The sequence below is a fragment of the Amphiura filiformis genome, chromosome 13 (assembly GCF_039555335.1).
Source record: "Amphiura filiformis chromosome 13, Afil_fr2py, whole genome shotgun sequence".
In the NCBI taxonomy this organism is placed as follows: Eukaryota; Metazoa; Echinodermata; class Ophiuroidea; order Amphilepidida; family Amphiuridae; genus Amphiura; species Amphiura filiformis.
This window is the reverse complement of record NC_092640.1, coordinates 12,334,626-12,355,103: the sequence shown is the minus strand read 5'-3', so window position 1 is coordinate 12,355,103 and position 20,478 is coordinate 12,334,626. Positions and strand designations below refer to the sequence as shown.

Below are 20,478 nucleotides of genomic sequence, written 5' to 3'. Positions count from 1 at the left end.
TTCTTGCACTAATGCCTCAAAATCCTGGAGGGAGAGCATGGCGCAATGGTTAGGGTACTTGCCTTTAGTGCATGAGGTCCTGGGTTCAATTCCTGGCGGTGGCGATTTGCTGGGATATTGACTTGGAAAAAAAAAGTCTGAAATTAATTGGCAACTTAATTGGGTAAATGAATCATGAAAGTACTCCGTCCTTCGGAGGGGACATTAAGCCATCAGTCCCTTGTGCAGAGAGCCATACCTGTACATGTATTTCGTGAGCCAGTTTCCCAACACGCCCCGGTGTTCAAATGGACCCCAATGGAAATAAGCTTCAATAGAGGCTTTCTTGGGTTATCCAGGGTTGTCAGAACTCGAACAAATAAAAAAATAATCATAGACTTGGACATCGAGAAAAAGTCCCAATTGAATGTGTCATAATCGGTCTGATTTTTGAAGAACTAAAAAACCTTCAGGATTCTCCTGCCTGGTTATAGTTGACATTCTCTAGAGCTCTATAGTTTCCTCAAAAGCATAAGGAAATGTTTAATTCAAATGTGACTAAAAATTACACTGGAAACTTAACATCCATCTAAATATTGTAGAAAAAAATTCCTGCCGCTACCACTATCTATATATTTTGTGGTGTGATTAAACATATTCAATTTTCAGTTTCTTTTAGGATTGTAAACAGCATTTGCAAGGTTACATTTTGCAGAAAGCACCATTGAATTTGGACAACCAGTTCAAAAGATGTGAGCAGTTAAAAAGTTTCCAAAACAAAAGGAAATACTTCCGTTGTTTGGCTGTATCTCAAAATCAATATTTCCGAGCTCCAACTGATTTTGCTTGATCGCATCACATATTACAAATTTCATGTCCATTCATAAAGAAAAAAGTATGCTGAAATATAAAATAAGTTAAATAACAATGAAATACAACAAGGATAATAAAAATCACACAATGACAGTATGTGATGCACATCTCATATGGCCTGGTCGGATCAGATCAGATCGCATTTAAAATGTAACATGAACGGAAGCATTATTTTTTTACTTAGGCCAAAAAAAAAGAAAGTATGTCTCAGACACACACACACACACACCCCCCGCTATGTGAACTCCAATTTAGCGCTACGCGTTATTCTTTTTTTTTGCCCATATGTTCATTTTTTTTAGTATATATTTTTCAGTATCGTATAGCAATCCAATTTTATCTTTTTTTTTGCAGTTTGGTTGTTGTTTTTTGTACACATTTCGCCATGATTGTAAAAGAGACAAACAAAACTATTCATTGTGTATGTATATTACTATGTTTCTGTATTTGAATATCAAAAAGTACATAAATAATGTTCCTTGACTGTAACAAAAAAATCGCATATGGCATAGCTCATTTTCTTAAAAAAATAAAAATGCATAACACTTAGATTTTTTACCAAATGTGTCTGAGACATACTTTCTTGTTTTTTTTCTACTTATTGATATAGTTATGTCAACCTGACTACATACTTGCCGCTGTGCTCTATGGAAAAAGCAATGCAGATGGATTTTGTAGATGAGGAGAAGGAGGAACCGGTCAAGTTTAATCCTGATCTACAACTCTGGTAAGACTTGAAATAATATGTAAGAAATGGGTTTTAATGCATTTATCCGCCAACATATGACAGCCAGTGAAAAAAAATCACTGACCATCCAGGATTTGAACTTGGGACTTCGGATCACCAGACCGATGCACTACCAAATGAGCTAATGATTCAGATGGGGGAGAACAATATGTTGCTGATTGGCTCAATAAAACATAATTTCCTTATTGTAACCAATCAGCAGGTATTACTCATGGGGTGAAGCCTATTCAGCCCTACCACCATTCGTACCATGTTGCTGATTGGCTCAATAAAGCATAATTGCCTTCTTGTAACCATAACCAATCAGCAGATAGTACTCATGGGGTTAACTTTCTTGTAAATCCTCACAGGTTTGACTTGGATTCAATAAATCATAATAGTCTTCTTGTAACCAATCAGCAGGTAGTACTCATGGAGATAAGCCTATTCAGCCCTACCACCATTCTTACCATGTTGCTGATTGGCTCAATAAAGCATAATTACCTTCTTGTAGGTAGCAGGTAGTACTCATGAAGTTAACTTTCTTGTAAATCCTCACAGGTTTGACTTGGATTCACTTCCAGTCTACCCAGCAGAACTTGTTCATCGTAGACAGATCCAGGAATCGGTACAAATTGTCAGCAAGTATAGCATGAAGGTTTTTAAATCAATGTCCATGGGTATTAAGGAGCAACAAATGATGGCCTTAGAGAGAGCCAACAGGGATGTACCAGATGAGAGTAGTAGTAGTGGTGCTAGTAGTGACTATGCCATTGAGAGCTCTTTGGAAGGTGGGTAAAGACCCGGGGGTAAAGAGTGTCACGTAAGGCAACAAAATATGTGTACATCCATATCACAATGATGCACTTGTTGGCTGCTAGGAATAATTACCAGACTCAACTCAGTGGCGTTCACTTCAAATCATCTCCAAGTCACATGATTTTGGAATGTACTCTGCATTTCTAAACCATGTGACTTTCGGGATGATTTGAAGTGACCTCCACCAGTGCTGTACGGTGCAAAAACTGATTGAGGAGCCAATGGCTCCTAACTTGATCAATTTAGGCGCCCAAATTTTGTTCCCAAGTAAAAAAGAATTTTAAGTTTTTTTAGGCTTACTTCCATTTCCAGTTCCGGGTTCTACTAGGTTCATTAAAAGTATCAACTGCTGTTGGATTCCCTGATTTAATTGTTTCATCGTCATCCTTCTTGTTTCCCAAAAGCTCCATCAAATTCAAAGTTTTTTTTAAATTTTGATGCCATGCCATCTTGAGTGCTTAAAAACAATCAAAACTTTTGACCTATCTTCGTTGCCATTATTAAACTCCTACTCCTGATAAACTTTCAGCCTATCACACAACATAAATACACCAGCACACCCTCGATGTATTCACATGCAAAACACTCGACCATACACTCTGCATTGGCTCACTGTGTAACACATGTACACTTCACGATGTCAGCCTGTATAGCAACGTGCGTTGAATATTCATTGTGCATGTGAGTGACACAGCACGACATGTACAGGTCACATTGGTACAGTAGTGAGGCACAGCGCCGTTGTGCAGTGTACGTGCTGAACAGTACATGCTCGCGGGATGAATATTAACGATTACCCCTACCCGGAATTGTTGAACACTTGTGTTTACGAAAAATATGTGCCAATTCACCCGAATGCCAGTCTATTTTTGTGTACAAAATGAGCATTAAATGGATACTTTATGGATCATTCATCGTCACTGTATATTTTTTGTTTAGTCTGTGAGGTAAATATTGATTAGCCCTGGCGACTAACATGTGAAATGTTTAGTCGCCATTGGCGGTAAGAATTTGACTTTTGGTCGCATGGGCAATTTAGTCCCACCGTACAGCACTGACCTCCACTTGAGATGAGTCTGGTATTTATTCCTAGCTTTTATGTTAAAAGACCCATGTAAAATTTGTTTGGCTTATATGAGGCAGAAATTATTCGGCTTTTGTTACTGCGCGCGTCAATAAATCCCAACTCACGCTCGCGTAAATTCACATAAGCGTGCGCTAGTCCCGCATTACGCAACGCACAACTAGCGTAAGCAATGCGCCCAACAGCGTGCAGGCCATTCTATATCAATGCACAGTGTTATGAGTCTTATTTATGCCGCCTTCTATAAACCGAACAAGCTTTAGCAGCCGACAAGTGTATCCTTTTGATATGGCTGTACACCATATGATATAAGGCGACCAAAAAAACCCAGCCCTGTTCTACAGGCCTGACTAACTCAGATTTGACATTTTATTTTTTGCTGCATGCATGTAAAATCAGCTGGGTTTTTGGCAAAAAAGAATTGAATTTGACTAAAAAAGTGTGTGCTAACCAATAAAAATTACACATTTTATTCAGATTTTGGTCATCTTAAAGGGTTTTCAGGGTTATTTGCAAGAGAAAATCCTAAAAACACCTGCCCTCCACCTGTACAATGAGGTTTCTTCATCGCATAAGGCTGAACAAACAAACAAACAAAAAAACAAGTTTGGTTCCTGTAGATAGACAATTTCATTGTGTTTTTGTGAACATGGTTTCACTTGAGAGAGCTGAAAAAGTGGCATTTTTATGCATAAAGAAATATATTTTCAAAATTATGTATTTTCAGGTGTTTTTTGAATAATTCATATTTTGGATTTCTCATATATGTCAGATGCTGAAATCAAAATGTAGTCATCATGTTGATCTTTTCCTGAGAAAATTTCCCCATTAATGTTGACTGGTAGGCTTCCATACTTACATAAGACACATCATACTCTTTGAATACAAAGTGACCATAATGGTTTAAGAGATAAACTGTTGACCAACTCCGACAAAACCCAGAACAAGTCACCAGGCATGTTTTTGAGTTACAGGCTTATAAAGATGGCATTCCCATAAAAAAAATTCAAATTTTGAAATTCTTAATTTTATGGTATTTGACTGTGGGACTAAGTGGACCAGTAGTAGTCCAGTACTAAGTCAAAAATGCGACTTGTTCTTGGTTTTGTGGGTCACACTATTATGTTGGTTTGATGGCTAAAGATTGGGCTATTCAAGTTGACAACCATATACCCTATGGAAGACATGACTTTAATCTCTCACACAGAGGGTGTAGGTTCCAAATTTTACACTCCTGTGTGAAAGGTTAAGGCCATGTCTTCAGTAGGGGTGTGTGGATTTAAACTTGAATAGCCCATTGTCTTATCTATTTTACAAGGCTCTGAATCTTCTGAGAGAGAATTAAACTTTATCTTGCAAGAGGCAAAACCACACCCAGCAACGGTTGCTATGGAAGAAGTACCACCAGTAGATGAAGATGTTGATTCTGGTAGAGGAGAAAGCCCAGTACAATTGGAGTTGCAGGGTAAAATTAACCATTTATTGGTTCTTTTTATGAATATTTAAGTTTGTATATTCTTCATATTCACAAAACTTTGTTGGGCTGTCTTAATTCTGTGCACACCTATATTGCCATCAAAATTGACCAAGAAGTCGTCTTGGACTGGTCACCTAGCTAGAACATCAGATGGATGATGGACCAAACTGGTTACAGAATGGATACCTAAAAATGTACCAGCCAAGACAGAAAGTTAGATGGAGGGATGAAATTACAAAATGTAACCTGGATGAGATAGAGGTGGGATAAATCAGAGTGGCATCACCTTGGAGAGGCCTTCACCCTGCAGTGGGTCCATGGCTTAGGATGATGATGATGATGAGTTTATCATGTTCATTTTTCTTTTAAAAATAAACAGATGGCAAATTCCAGTTGTCTCAGGTTATCACAAACAAAATAAAAATGCATGTAACTATGTCCTGTTTGCTTGGTACTTGGTTGGTTGTCCTCTGTAGTGTACCGCAGGGGCATTTTAACAGGAGGTGGGTGGTCACAAAAAAAATTAAGGGGGGGTGATGCTCTGTTTAAATGTGGTCTTGGAAGGCTGGTTGATGCAGTCTTGTTTAAGGTTGTTCCACTGCCTGATGGTACTCAAAACAGGATTTATCCAAAAAGCACATAATAATAAAACAGAGCAAAAATAATTTTAAAAATTGGCAGAGCAAAATTGGGATGTGACCACCCGGCTTGCAGTCTCGCAATTGCTGGTGTAAGTCAAGTCTCAATTGGTTGTAAAAGGTTAAGTGGATCCATGGTTTAGTGCTTAACTTTGGGTTATGGAGGTCCTCAGTCAGATAGGAACATGTCATAGCATTGGCGTAGCACAAGTCATCCTATTTGGGGGGGACCGACCATGATTGGGGGAACTGGGCCAGATTGGGGGAAGGCACAAGCCATTTTTTGGCAATTTTCCTATGGGATATTCTAATCGATTGGGGGTGCATGTGCCCCATCTATGCCCACCCACCCCTTGTGCCCCCATGATGCTGCGGGCCAGATTGGGGCCAGGACAAGCCATGTTTTGGCAATTTTCCTATGGGATTTTCTACATTTTCAAATTAATTGGGGGAGGGGGATGTGCCTCATCTAATACCCACCCACCCCTCCTGCCCCTATGATGCTACGTCACTGAGTCATATAACCACAGATGTCCAAAAAGCAGGTTCCTCAAGAACAGGGTTATACAAGTAAGTGTGTTTGGAAGGGAAGGATAGGTGCCTACAAGTGAGAGTTTGTTTAATATAAAGAGAACAGATGATCTTTGTTAATGTTTTGATTCTTGATCTTGTTGTCATCATCTCTAAATTGACAGAGGAAGTTGAAGATGAAGATGACCGTGTCCTGGAAGAGAAAGAACACGTCGAGGAGAAAAAAAGAAATCCGTATCCTATTGCACCTGATGGTAGGTTACTTGATTCATTGCTTTTTCACATTATCAATCAATTCATTAATTAGTCAATCAATCATTCATTCAATCAATCAATCAATCAGTTACCATCATAACATTATCAGTAAATCAATTTAATAATAAATCCTGATAATTTTTATAAGCAATAATGACATTGTCAGGTCAGTGCCACAAAGACGTATCTAACATTTTTGGCAAATTTGATAATGGATCATGAAATGGTGGATAAGGGAGGACAGTTTTTATGGTCTACTGATCTCAGCAATGCTTTGCTGTCTTCGATAGCGCATTGTATCGGAGATTTACCTGGCTTTTATCAAAGCCCAAACCCATAAAAGCCTGTAGCAAACTCTGCCAGGCTCCGCTCAATTGTACACTACGCTCCGATACCACGCGTTGACCAAAATATCGATCGAATCAATTTTACAACCATGCCTGAATTAACAACCCCTTGAAACCTAATTACACCACTTTATGTAAACATAAACTTACACACATTATTGACTTTCTATTGACCGCAGGCACGACCCCAGCCATGCTTATTTAATGACCACTTAAGTAGTGGGTCGTTATGTACTTACTGAACACAAAGGAAATTGATTATGGTTTTACCATCGACCTTGTTTATAATCCTGCTGCTCTGCTGAACGCTCCGATAGATATCAGCAAACTCGTATACTGTTTGCTTGTTCTTATCGAATGCTATAGTGTACATGAACCATTATCGAAGACAGCAAAGCATTGCTGAGCTAAGTAGACCATAAAAACTGTCCTCCCTAAAGGAGGATATTCTAAACTACATTAACTAGTCTCAAAGTTGTTATCTACCACAGAATTCCATCTACACGCATGTATGGCTCGAAATCAAGGCACCCACCCTCCACAAAAACATTACAATAGATTGTTCGTACAATAATGCACATTTGTACAGCCATCTGTCGTAATATAGTTGCTCTAACTCCAAATAATGTTTTTGATGAGGGTGTTGTTAAAAAAAAATACCCTCATTTAGAGGCATATATGCTCCTAGACAGTATTTTTTAATCATCAAACTTAATTTTAAAAGAATTGTAATGTAAAATTGGTGTTTTACAGGTTACATACCCAATTCTGTGATCAGGGCTATCATTGGCTACAAAAAGCCACCAACACCACCTCGATCACCATGGAAACTAAAACCAGTAAGTAAGACAATGTCAGTGATTCACTAAATCAGAAAATCTAAAGAAATCAGTTTTTCATATTTTGTGAAGGGTGTAGGTGTGCTTACATACGCTGCAAGTGGCAGTAGGTTTGTAAGCACCTATTTAAAAGTTAATGTTTTAGTCAATTTTGTAGCAGTGTGTCCAAACCACAGAATTAGAGGAGAATCGGGACTCCCTATACCGCCACGTACAATCGCGCCGTCAACTATGGGGAGAAAATTGGGCGTATTCGGGTCCTTGCCGACGGTGCGCAGGGACGAACAGAAACAATTATGCGTCTCATTTGAAGCATCTTGGTACTCACGTGCAGGTCGCATCAAGTGCGTCTCTCAAATGCGCCCATCATCCATGTCGCGCTTGCATGACAACGAATGCCTCGAGTGCATTCCGAGGGAAACCGAATACCCTCAATTTTTGCTCCATGCCTGTATCAAGATGGCGGTAGAGTCCCGATTCTCTGTCTTTAATTCTGTGGTCCAAACAGACAATTCCAATTATATACAATTGACTGGGACTTCACATTTTGTATATTACTGCTCAGTGGCGGCACTAGGGGGGGGAAATGCCCCCAAAAAAATCCAAAATAACAAAAATGTCCACTTTTTGCAGTAATTTTGCCCCCCCCCCCTGAAATTCACTTTGCCTCCCTAATCCCCCCCCCCCCCAACAAAAAAAATTCCTGGCACCACCACTGGTAGGGCATTTTCTTCTTACCAAAAAGTACATAATGGGCTTTTTTGAAACTTACCCTTCATTTTAAGCTATTCTTGAAAAAACTCATTCTTGCTACCGAAAAAAATCCAAATTTGTTCATACTTTTACGAGGATCACTGCCAGTGCCTTTAACTACCATACTGTTAGGTAATCAAGTGCAATTCATAGCAGTCATTTATGGACCCAAAATATTGGGAGGAAAATGGGTGGGGCAAGATCTCTGACTGGGGAACAATTCCTAAGTTGCAAGTGGGTGGTTTTTTAAACCCACTGGCTGCTGAATTGTCTCAATAGAATGAGGATTTGGTCACTCTTGGGGATCTTGGTATGTCACGCCCATGGGTTACATGCGTATTTATAAATACGTAGGCCTATTTATCAATATAGTGGAAGCACACTGCTTAGTATTTACAGGCATTATGCATGTTGTTGTATCACGCCCATGGATCATGTGCGTATTTATAAATATGTATTTATAAATATAGTCGCAGCACACTGCTTAGTATTTACAGGCATTATGCATGTTGTTGTATTTTAGCTTCCAGATGGATTATGGGTCACATGCGTATTTATAAATACATATTTATAAATATAGTGGAAGTGCGTTGCTTAGTATTTACAGGCATTATGCATGTTGTTGTATCATGCCCATGGATCACGTGCGTATTTATAAATATGTGTTTATTAATATAGTGGAAGCACACTGCTTAGTATTTACAGGCATTATGTATGTTGTTGTATTCCAGCTTCCAGATGGATTATCTTCACCAAGCAGGAGATCTATTGCTGGGTCTGATGTGTCTTATGTAAGTATGGAAGCCTACCAGTCAACATTAATGGGGAAATTTTCTGAGGAAAATTTTCTGGACACATGACCAATGTGTATCAATGTGAGTGTAACCTCGAGCCTGACCCCTGGTAGTGACCTCGCTATTTCTTGGCCGCAATTTCGATTCTTGCATAGAAAATTTATTGAATATTCAGCGATCTTAATTTTTTCACAATATCATCAAAATGTAATTCCAACAAGAAATGTCTTTAAAAAAGACAATGCCACGGATGAAGATCATGTTTCATAATTTTGCATTGATAAGTGCCTGATATGCTGGTAATTTGTAAAAATATCTACCCATGGAAAAAACTATTTATCATCCTACAAATATATTGGTAGACCAGCTGCTTTGCTTGCAGTCACATTCCATAATGCTAATATGTCTGCGTCCATGGTGTCACACATCCAGAAAATTTTCCCGGGAAAATTTACCCATTAATGTTGACTGAGTATGGTAGCCTACAGTAAATAAGATAAAAAGGAACATACTGCTATGGTTTGTAGTTGAGGTGCCTGTCCCACTTAATTGCTTCGTTCAACTAAGGGCTTATGCAACTATTGTTCAAGGATCTATCTCAAAGTGAGAATGTGCACTTATATAGGAAAATGATTTAAATAACAAAACAATTTCTAACGTTTTTTTTTAAAATTTGATTCAAATATGCAAATTAACTTTATTTTAACTAAAATTGATGAAAAAATACTACTAATTGTACATTCATTGATAATTTTATACATTTTACCTACTTCTTTTCTCTAAACCAAGAAATAATGGTATATTAAAAGATGCTCTATTTGAAATAGAGTATTGCATTGTGGGATACCATGCTGCCAGACTCAGCAACATGTTGCCTGATTCAGCAGTATTTCCTGATCAGGCAGTCGGACAGGACTGTATATGGCTGCAGTAAAGTGTCACCAAAACTGAACCAATCTGACAAAGAGGAACTTCTCCTCATCATGATTTAGGCTAGAAACATTGCAATTCTTTGTTTCCATGAAGAATACTTAATACCACAGGTGTATCATTATCCTAGTAAATTGGAAACATGCACTTATCATCCAACCTTGAATACCTACGTTAAAGTGTCAACAAAACTGGATCATTTTGACGAAGTGGATAATTTTGGTCCAAAAGACCAGGGGAGAGGACCTCATCACTATATAGCAGACATACATAAGACAGGCCAGGAGTGATGACTCCATAGCAAGTGGATTTGGAACTTTAATTTTGCCATTTTACCTTAAATACCAGCTCACTGCCCAGCAAACACAAAACGTTTTCGACATCATTCGCAAAAGGTTATAAAAGGTTGTCAGAAAACGTTTAAATGTCGAGTTATATAAAGGGTATATTTAGAGTATAAAACGTTTTCATAACCTTAAAAAACATTTTTTGATAATCTACTGCTCAGCAAACAAAAATGTTTTACAGAAAACGTTTAAATGTCGGGTTATATAAATGGTATAAAAACGTTTTAATAACATTCCAAAAACATTCTTGAAAACTTGATACAAAACTTTCTAAACAGAATGTTATTTTGGGGTTGAAAAAATATTTTGCGAAAAATGTTTGCCAAAAATATTTTCAATAACGTTTTAAAAACGTTTTCATGACATTTATATAACCCGACATTTAAATGTTATTAAAAGGTTTTGAAAGAAACATTTTAAGAACATTTCTGTGTTTGCTGGGTTCAAATATTTCAACATAATGTTATTTAAGTATTGACACAATATTTGGCAAAAAAAAAAAAAACCAAAAGCCAAAATATAACTTATTTAAAACGTTTTAAAAACGTTTTTGTGTTTGCTGGGTGAATTAAAGTGTCAACAATACTGGATCATTTTGACAAAGTGGATAATTTTGGTCCAAAAGACCAGGGGAGAGGACCCCATTACTATATAGCAGACATACATAAGACAGGCCAGGAGTGATGACTCCATAGCAAGTGGATTTGGAACTTTAATTTTGCCACTTTACCTTAAATATGACCTCACTGCATTAAAGTGTCAACAACACTGGATCATTTTGACAAAGTGGATAATTTCGGTCCAAAGCAGACATAAAATCAGGGGGAGGACCCCATCACTAATACAGCAGACATACCTAAGACATGCCAGGAGTGATGACTCCATAGCAAGTGGATTTGGAACTTTAATTTTGCCACTTTACCTTAAATATGACCTCACTGCATTAAAGTGTCAACAACACTGGATCATTTTGACAAAGTGGATAATTTCGGTCCAAAGCAGACATAAAATCAGGGGGAGGACCCCATCACTAATACAGCAGACATACCTAAGACATGCCAGGAGTGATGACTCCATAGCAAGTGGATTAGGAACTTTAATTTTGCCACTTTACCTTAAATATGACCTCACTGCATTAAAGTGTCAACAAAACTGGATCATTTTGACAAAGTGGATAATTTCGGTCCAAAGCAGACATAAAATCAGGGGGGAGGACCCCATCACTAATACAGCAGACATACCTAAGACATGCCAGGAGTGATGACTCCATAGCAAGTGGATTTGGAACTTTAATTTTGCCACTTTACCTTAAATATCCCAGCAAACACAAAACGTTCTCGACATCATTCGCAAAAGGTTATAAAAGGTTGCCAGAAAATGTTTAAATGTCGGGTTATATAAAGGGTATATTAAGATTATAAAACGTTTTTATAACCTTACAAAACATTTTTTGATAATCTACTGCTTAGCAAACAAAAATGTTTTACAGAAAACGTTTAAATGTCGGGTTATATAAAGGGTATAAAAACGTTTTAATAACATTCCAAAAACATTCTTGAAAACTTGATACAAAACATTCTAAACAGAATGTTATTTTGGAGTTGAAAAAATATTTTGCAAAAAATGTTTGCCCAAAATATTTCCAATAACGTTTTAAAAATGTTTTCATGACCTTTATATAACCCGACATTTAAATGTTATTAAAAGGTTTTGAAAAAAACATTTTAATAACAGTTCTGTGTTTGCTGGGTTCAAATATTTTAACATAATGTTATTTAAGTATTGACACAATATTTGGCAAAAATGTTTGCAAAAAATAGTTTACAATAACATTTTTTGAAAACATTTAAAAATATTGGTGTAGTGTGTTTTCATACAAAACGTTTTAAAACGTTATCATGACCTTTATATAACCCGACATTTTAATGTTATATAAACGTTTTTACCTAAACCAAAAGCCAAAATATAACTTATTTAAAACGTTTTTAAAACGTTTTTGTGTTTGCTGGGATACCACCTCACCACTGCATTAAAAAGTGTCAACAAAACTGGATCATTTTGACAAAGTGGATAATTTTGGTCCAAAGAAGACATAAGACCAGGGCAGGGATGAGAACCCCCATCACTAATATAACAGAAATACTTAAAACAAGCCAGGAGTGATGACTCCATCCATAGCAAGTGGATTTGGAACTTTAATTTTTCCATACCTTAAATACCACCTCGCCTGCATTTAAGTGTCAACAAAACTGGATCATTTTGACAAAGTGGAAATTTTGGTCCAAAGCAGACATAAGACCAGGGGAGAGGACCCCCATCACTATACTTTCATCAGCTCGTAATTGGCGGGAATTATTAGGCTTTTACCACTACGCCGAAAAGTAGATCCATGTTAAGAAGGATATTATTGATCTGCCTAGTCTATATTTTGGGTGTTAAAAAAAGTAGACAAAGTATAGAACTTCAAATAATAATTTTTAATACTTCTGGCGAGATGTCACAATACAATTCTCCAAATAATATACATTGATATTAATCCGCGATGTTATAAGGCCCGCCAATTATGAGCTGATCAAACTATATAGCAGACATACATAAGACAGATCAGGAATTTATGACTCTGTCCATAGCAAGTGGATTTGGTACTTTAATCTTGCCATTTTCCCTTGAACACCACCTCAATGCATTAAAGTGTCAACAAAACTGAACCATTTTGACAAAGTAGATTATTTCGGTCCAAAGCAGATATGGTGAGGACCCCATCACTAATACGGCAGACATACCTAAGACAGGCCAGGAGTGATAACTCCATAGCAAGTGGAGTTGGTAATTTAATCTTGCCATTTTTCCTTGATCACCACCTCACTGCATTAAAGTGTCAACAAAACTGAACCATTTTGACAAAGTAGATAATTTTGGTCCAAAGCAGACCTAAAACCAGGGGTGAGGACCCCCATCACTATATAGCAGATATAAGGCAGACATAAGGCAGATCAAGAATGATGACTCCATCCATAGCAAGAGTGATGACTCCATAGCAAGTGGAGTTGGAACTTTAATTTTGCCGCTTTACCTTTAAAAATACCACCTGGCTGCATTAAAGTGTCAACAAAACTGGATCATTTTGACAAACTGAAAATCTTAGTCCAAAGCAGACCTATAGACCACTTGACATCAATGTTTATCAACAAAGGCGAGGGATTGGTCTTTCGATATGCTCGAACGAACCATGTGAAATGTGGTGGGAGATTTAAAATACACATGCCCTGAGCAAACTAAGATGCGCACGCACACTGCAGGGCAACGAACAATGGAAAGTGCCATAATGCGTGCGCATACTGCTGGGCAATGACGTCACATGTCAAGTGGTCTATAGCAAGTGGATATGGAGCTTGAATATTGCCACTCTATTTTGAATACCACCTCATTATAATCACTACAGTAAATAAATTTTAATTATTATACACAAATGAGCCAGAAATTATGTGTCATTTTTTGACATAGATAAACAGCCCAGCTTCTCTTTTGATGTATGTAAAGGTAGGGATTCTATATATGGGATAAGCGGCTGAAATTTGCAAATATTTTTTGTTTGCTTTACTCTTACTATTGTAAGGCCCACGGTCATGACATAGACATAGGACCTTCACATGAGGCTCACATCGGGTTCCTCCTAACCTTAACATTGACATCGCTAGGCTAGTCGCTAGAATAAAATCGAGCGAACACTTTCTGATCTCCATTCAATGATGGCTACACATTTGAAAATTTAATTTAAAAATTTAATTTTCAAAAAACTGTTAGAAATTAATATGTTGTTCAAATTATTCTGATGGTGAAATTTGTTTTCGCTTGGTAAAAAATTGTCAAATTATATGTAGCTCATGTGTGTAAAAGTAAAATTTTCCCAAATCTTTTGTAAAATCACCATGAAAAAGTTAGGGCTTAGTCTGCCAAATTCGGAAGACTGTTTACCTGAACTGAGGGTGTCAGTCTATGTCCAACACTAGTTTGGGCTGTCTATGGCAAATCAACAACCCATTTATTCTGAATATTTGTACTATATACAGGAAAATCATGAACCTTATATGTGGGCTACATCGGAGGATGATGAAGAAGATTTCCATGTCAAAGATCATTCCTTTGAGGGAAGACTATCAACCATACCAGGATCTGTCACACCGTCTCAAGAAGCAGACACCGATGAGACAAAAAAGAAGTCAAGAAAATTAAGTCATCTACGTAAGTTATTTTGTTTTAGGTCTATATCAAGTTAAAAGTAGCACAGGCTCTGTGCTGTACTCTGATACCTATGATGATCCAAAATATTCCACTCGCTATGCTCACTGCTCCCTTCGCTCGCTCGGATTTATATTCAACCTGATAGGGCTTGTTGAGCAGGGGGCTAGGGGTTCAAGCCGGGGGTACTCTCCTATAGGTATACAGGGATGTGCCACTCTAATGGGTCGCTTATTTGTAAGAAGTCCCTAAACATGGGTCCTGATTTGAGGAAAAAAATACCTAAACATCGGTCCCGATTTGAGAAAAATTGGTCAAGAACTGTTAAATCAGCCATTTTTTAGGTAAAAATATCAAACATGGGTTTTGAGAAAAAAATTGGTCGAAAATGATTTTTCGTTTTTAGGTTAACAATCCCTAAATATGAGTAGGCGTTTCAGAGTTCCAGCAGCACACCCCTGACAAAATGTAATTTGAGTACCTCCCCCTTCACCTTTTTCTCTTTCTCTTGGCTTTTGTAAAGAAAAAGTAACGACTAAAGTCTGCCATTTTATATTGAGTTTTATTTGTTCATTTACAGCAACTCTTAAGAAGATTGACATACCAAAATGGGAAGAGGAAGAACCAAGCAAGGTATGAATACAAACATTATTTAAAGAAGTATTTTGTGATCCTAGCATCCTCTATTTATGTCATTTTTCATTAGATATCCATGAAAAAAACCTATTCTCAAAATTTCAGTTGATTCCGATTTTATGCTCATGAAGTTATGCATGATTATGTGTATTACACTGCTCCATAGACAATGCGTTGTAATTTCGTTCTGGTGCACCAGAACGAAATTCAAATTTCACGATATCTTTGCTAAACTAATTAATCTGCAAGAAATATTTTGTACATAAACATTATGTAGCCAGAGGTTTCCAGTGATATAAAAATCTCAACTTTTTTTGATAAAAGTAGGGGGATGAGGCTGTGGATCACGAAATGCCCTTTTAAATTATATAAGCTTACTTAGGTATTGCAGCTTGTGTTTTTCCTACATAGCCATTAGGCTGAGTTCACATAGGAGTATACTATTCTGGTATACAGTGCACATTTTGCAGGGCACGCATATAGAACAAACAACGTAATTTCATAATACAGGGTCACATAAGAGGGCACTATTCAAAAAGGCCATATACCTGCGCTTAGTATAGTATAGTGGGAATTGTGCACGTTTTTAGTGCAGCGTATACCGCCCTAATTAAAACTAAACCATATGTGGGTACATTTATTTCTTTTAATAGATGCACTATTTTACACATTATGACACCCCATGCAATGTGACCTCAAGAAGTATAGTTACAAGCATTTGATTAGACGAAGTTCAGTTTTAAAATTGACAAACTGACCTATACACACCTGATTGGAGCATAGCCGAATACTGAATAGCGTATAGCATATACTCCTATGTGAACTCAGCATAGGGACAGTTCCATTAAAGCCATGCATTACAAATGCATATATGTGACCTGCTCCCACAAAATGAGTTTAAATTGGCAAGTTGGGAGTTTGGAGACATCTGTATTAGCAGTGGTATGTCCTTTGTGAATGGGGACATACTTATGCTGTACTCTGTATTCAATTCTGTCCCCATTCACAAAGGACGTACCACTGCCAATACAGGTGTCTTCAAGCAAAGAACATCAACTCAACAGTTGGAAAGTCTCAAAACTCCCAACTTGTGACTTTACGCTCATTTCGTGGGAGTAGGTCGCATTGACTACTGCTGATGTTTAGCAACCCTACAGGCCTTGTGCTTTCAACTATGTGACCAAACAATGAGCACTCACAACTTTCACCGAGCATGCTGAAGCACTATGATGTTTGTTTGGAAAAGGAATATTTTTATACTGTATAGTAATGTGTGGTCACAGAACATTAACATTCACTGCACTACCTGTGTATCTAAAGTGAATTATTAGTATTTTTTGTTCATATTCTTCATCATATATTAGAAAGGAAAGAAGAAGAAACGACGACAATCCAAACAGATCAATGCCAGTGAATTGAAAAGTGTAAGGAAACATCTGGCTGCAGCAGAGGTGAGCATAGGCCTATATAATAGAAACATATGTCTAACAGTAGAAACATTTGGCTACAATGTAGGTAAGCAGTATAGAAACGTATGTCCTACAACAGACACATTCCAGCAAAGTGCAGTGGCGTAGATTTCTTTTTGACATTGGGGAGGATGGGGTTGGAAAAAAATTTCTTGAAGTATAGTGAATCCAGCACCTTTTGGTGATACAAATGCGTGTGAAGCATGCGAAAAATTTTGCCATATTGAAGCTAAACCGGTGATATGTAATACAAAAGTGGAACAAATTCGCATGTAGCACGCAATAATTGACACTTTCGGGGCTAAAATGACCAAATATGAGGTTAATTTGGTCAGACACCCACATTCAGGAGAAACATTTGGCTACAGAAACTTATGTCATACAGTAGACAAAATTCCAGGAAAGTGTAAAGTGTGAAGAAATATTTTGCCACAGCAGAGGTTAAGCAGTATGTCCTATAGCTATAGCTACAGCCTATAAGACATGCAAGATGAAGATGACAGCAGATTAATCATCTTTATTTGATCATATTTTTTCCAGGCTGATGATGACAAAGATGATGTTGAAGATCAAGAAGAGGAGAATGAAGATATACCCGAGTTGTTACGACGCATTGCTAGGAATGACTGGTTTCCTAAATGGGTCATTCTTAACGTTGAAAATGTTACATGTGCACTGTGTAAGTATTGTAATTAATCATTTTGACTGAATGAATAATCCCAATCGCCATTCAGCAGTTTTGGGACACTTGACCTCTGACATATCGAGGAAATTGATGTCATAATTATTAATTTACTTATTATTGTCATCATTTTATCATTAAAAATATTTAAATAATTAATTTATGAAAAAATAATATTTTTTATATTTGTTTCAATTATTGTAAAACTGTTAGATGATATTTTGAACGTACAAAAAAACAATTTTTCTGAATTTTCCCAATAGGTCAAAGGACAAAGTGTCCCAAAACTGCAAAAAGTGTCCCACAATGCATTGCAAACTTCCAATGACGATTTGGCTTATTAGACCTCAGGAACACAAGATTTGATTTAAAATCTCAGCTTTTGTTACAAGTACAGCACCTAAGCCTTGATTTTTGAAGGGTATTTTAGTTCTCTTCCCCAACACTACTAAACCATACAAAACCATATAGCACAAAGTGACTGCAAGTGCAACCATCCCATTAGATGCTATTGTGCAATCATTTTCCACAGTGACTTTCAGTTTTTGGCTTTGAATTCACACCCAAATATAGATGAAAACTACAATACAATCTTGTGTTTTTATCTGGACAATGCTGATAAACTTTTCTAGTCTAAGATCAGATGTACAACAATCCTTACCATTGAGAATTTTGTTCTGGCTAGATAAACCATATCCAAAGAAACATTCATTCTTTTTATCCATGTTTCACTTGAAATTTTTTCCCTGGTTACTGGTTATTGCAAGCTTTTCCCTTGAAATAAAATGCATTAAGATGCTGCCAAAAAGCAAATGCAATAAGGAAACAAAACAAAAGTTTGATGATATCCTACAAACAAAAGTGCTTTAGGTAAGAGGCAAAGTTTGAAAATTCCAACCTAAAAGATCAACTTCAACTAATATTTTAACTTGTTTTTTACAAATGTATAATCAGACTCTTTGACAACCTCCTCCATAAGGCCAAAAAAAATTGTTTGTTTGTCCTCCACAGCTTTGAAAGAGGACGTGCGGGCGGGCGGATTTTTTTTTTTTTTTTTTTTTTTTTAGGATTTGTCGTATTTCTGAACCGTGCTAGAGCTAAAATGCTACAATCATTCATGGTGACTTAAAAAAATATGCAGTTAAAGTTATAATTTGTGTTCATGTCATAGTCTTTTAATAATTTGGTGGACTTTTTTTATTTTCAACCATGAAAGAGGTCCAGAGATACTCCAAATCTGGAAAAAAAATTGAATTTTATTTATATTGGTCAGGCCTTCATCTGAGGAGCGGGCGGTGGAGGACAAACAAACAACTTTTTTTTTTTTGCCTAACAAAAGGATGCATTCCTAGGATTAGTTTATTCCCTAAACAAAAGTACCTTTTTCATAACTTTTTTAACTCTTTTTTTTATTTCCTATTTATCTTTATTTGTTTTTTGGCCACAGTGGATCTACTTAACAAAATCGCAGACCATCAGTATAGATTTGTTTGCGAGGCTTTGGTTGAGATACACAAGTAAGTATAATCTATATAAATAAAAGGAAGGTTGCCCATCTTGTGCGCAAGTGTTCTCCGAATTGCCTAGACTTTCGGCTTTGATTTAGTGGTATATTGATCGGGTACATATTGCCATTTTTCCATCGGACATTCGTTTCTGCAAAAATTGGTGGTAACTAAGAGAATAACATAAAAAACTGTCGTGTTGCTATGCAAAATCGATCGCAGTGGCATTGTGGGTAATAAGGACAGTGTGAACTGCGTAATAATATTTCCATTAAAAACCATACGCAGAGCAACATTGCCCGTTTTCTGCCAACTGCGAGGTGGCCAAGAAATGATTCAGGCTATCTAGATGCACAACAGCGCATAATTTAATAATGATCTTACGAGCTTTTCGTCCCTACGCAGAGCTACGCGCCCCATTTTCCCCCACTGCATCAATGTTGGCAGCCAAGAAATTAAGGCCAATAAATTATATGCATAGGCCAACTTTCCGTGCCAGAAAAGAAAAGAAAGTAGGACAAAAAGGGGTACTGGGTTTGGTTAAGAGATTACCAAAATGATAAAAATTGTAAGGATACGGGAGGAAGGAAGGAACCTAAAAAATGAAAGAATAAATAAATAAATAAATAGGCCTAAATCATGAAAAAAGAAGCTAAAATAATGAGAACAGAATTAAATACAAACGGGAAATCACAAGCTATAACTTAATAAGCAGGAAATATGAAAAATGGGAACAAAATAATAGAAAAAAACCTAAAGCTAAAAGGACAAATGTAAGTAAGGGTAGATTTATAAAATAATGCATGGGAACGGGGTTCAACAAATAAATAACATGGAAACGGAAAATCACAAGCTAAGCAGCATATATCTATTGGAACAAAATAGATTTATGTAGAAGAAACTGAAAAGAAAGAAAGAATAAAATGAATAAAAAAGTAAAGAAAGGGAAGACAAAAAAGATACGGGTATTATACGGGTTACTAAATGACACGGGAGCAAAATAAAGAAGGAAAGAAAGAAACTAAGCAGGCAACGTAAGAAAAAAAGCTAAAATTAAAAACTAATCAGGAAATATAAGAAAAATGAAGCCAAAATAATGAAAACAGAATTAAATAAATAACATGGAAACGGGAAATCACAAGCTAAGCAGCATAAAAAAGAAGCTACAAGGGAAACGTAAGAAAGGACAGATTTAGAAAATAATGGGAATGCGGTTAGGCCTAAATAAATAAATAACATGGAAACGGAAAATCCCAAGCTAAATAGCAATTTTTTAATGGGAACAAACTAGACCAGGCCTTCTCAACTAGTTTATTTGAAGCGCCAACTGGAAAATTTCTGTGATCATAAAGTGCCAAAATGTTAAGGGCGCATGAGGACTTTGTGAGTTAGAGCGAGCGAATAGCGGGTACGGTGCAGTGGTGAAGCTTTATCGGGGTTCCAGGGGGCAGCGCCCCCGGAAGCTCCTGGATTTTAGGCCCAGATTGAGTATTTTCACCCCTTTTTTGTTCAAGATTTATGTGAAAAAAAATATTAAAATTACCGTGCGCCACT

General features: G+C 36.9%; 1 protein-coding gene across 1 annotated transcript in view; it reads left to right on the top strand.

Annotated features, from left to right (window-relative positions):
- Positions 1-20,478, top strand: part of LOC140167424 (uncharacterized) — a 107,416-nt gene that overhangs the window by 65,869 nt on the left and 21,069 nt on the right. The window contains exons 19-29 of the mRNA XM_072190730.1: positions 1,463-1,579; positions 2,141-2,370; positions 4,801-4,947; positions 6,293-6,382; positions 7,484-7,569; positions 9,054-9,113; positions 14,464-14,635; positions 15,213-15,265; positions 16,633-16,719; positions 17,278-17,416; positions 18,867-18,936. Of these exons, the coding sequence (XP_072046831.1) occupies positions 1,463-1,579; positions 2,141-2,370; positions 4,801-4,947; positions 6,293-6,382; positions 7,484-7,569; positions 9,054-9,113; positions 14,464-14,635; positions 15,213-15,265; positions 16,633-16,719; positions 17,278-17,416; positions 18,867-18,936 (1,251 nt within the window). The remainder of the gene's footprint in view (positions 1-1,462; positions 1,580-2,140; positions 2,371-4,800; positions 4,948-6,292; positions 6,383-7,483; positions 7,570-9,053; positions 9,114-14,463; positions 14,636-15,212; positions 15,266-16,632; positions 16,720-17,277; positions 17,417-18,866; positions 18,937-20,478) is intronic.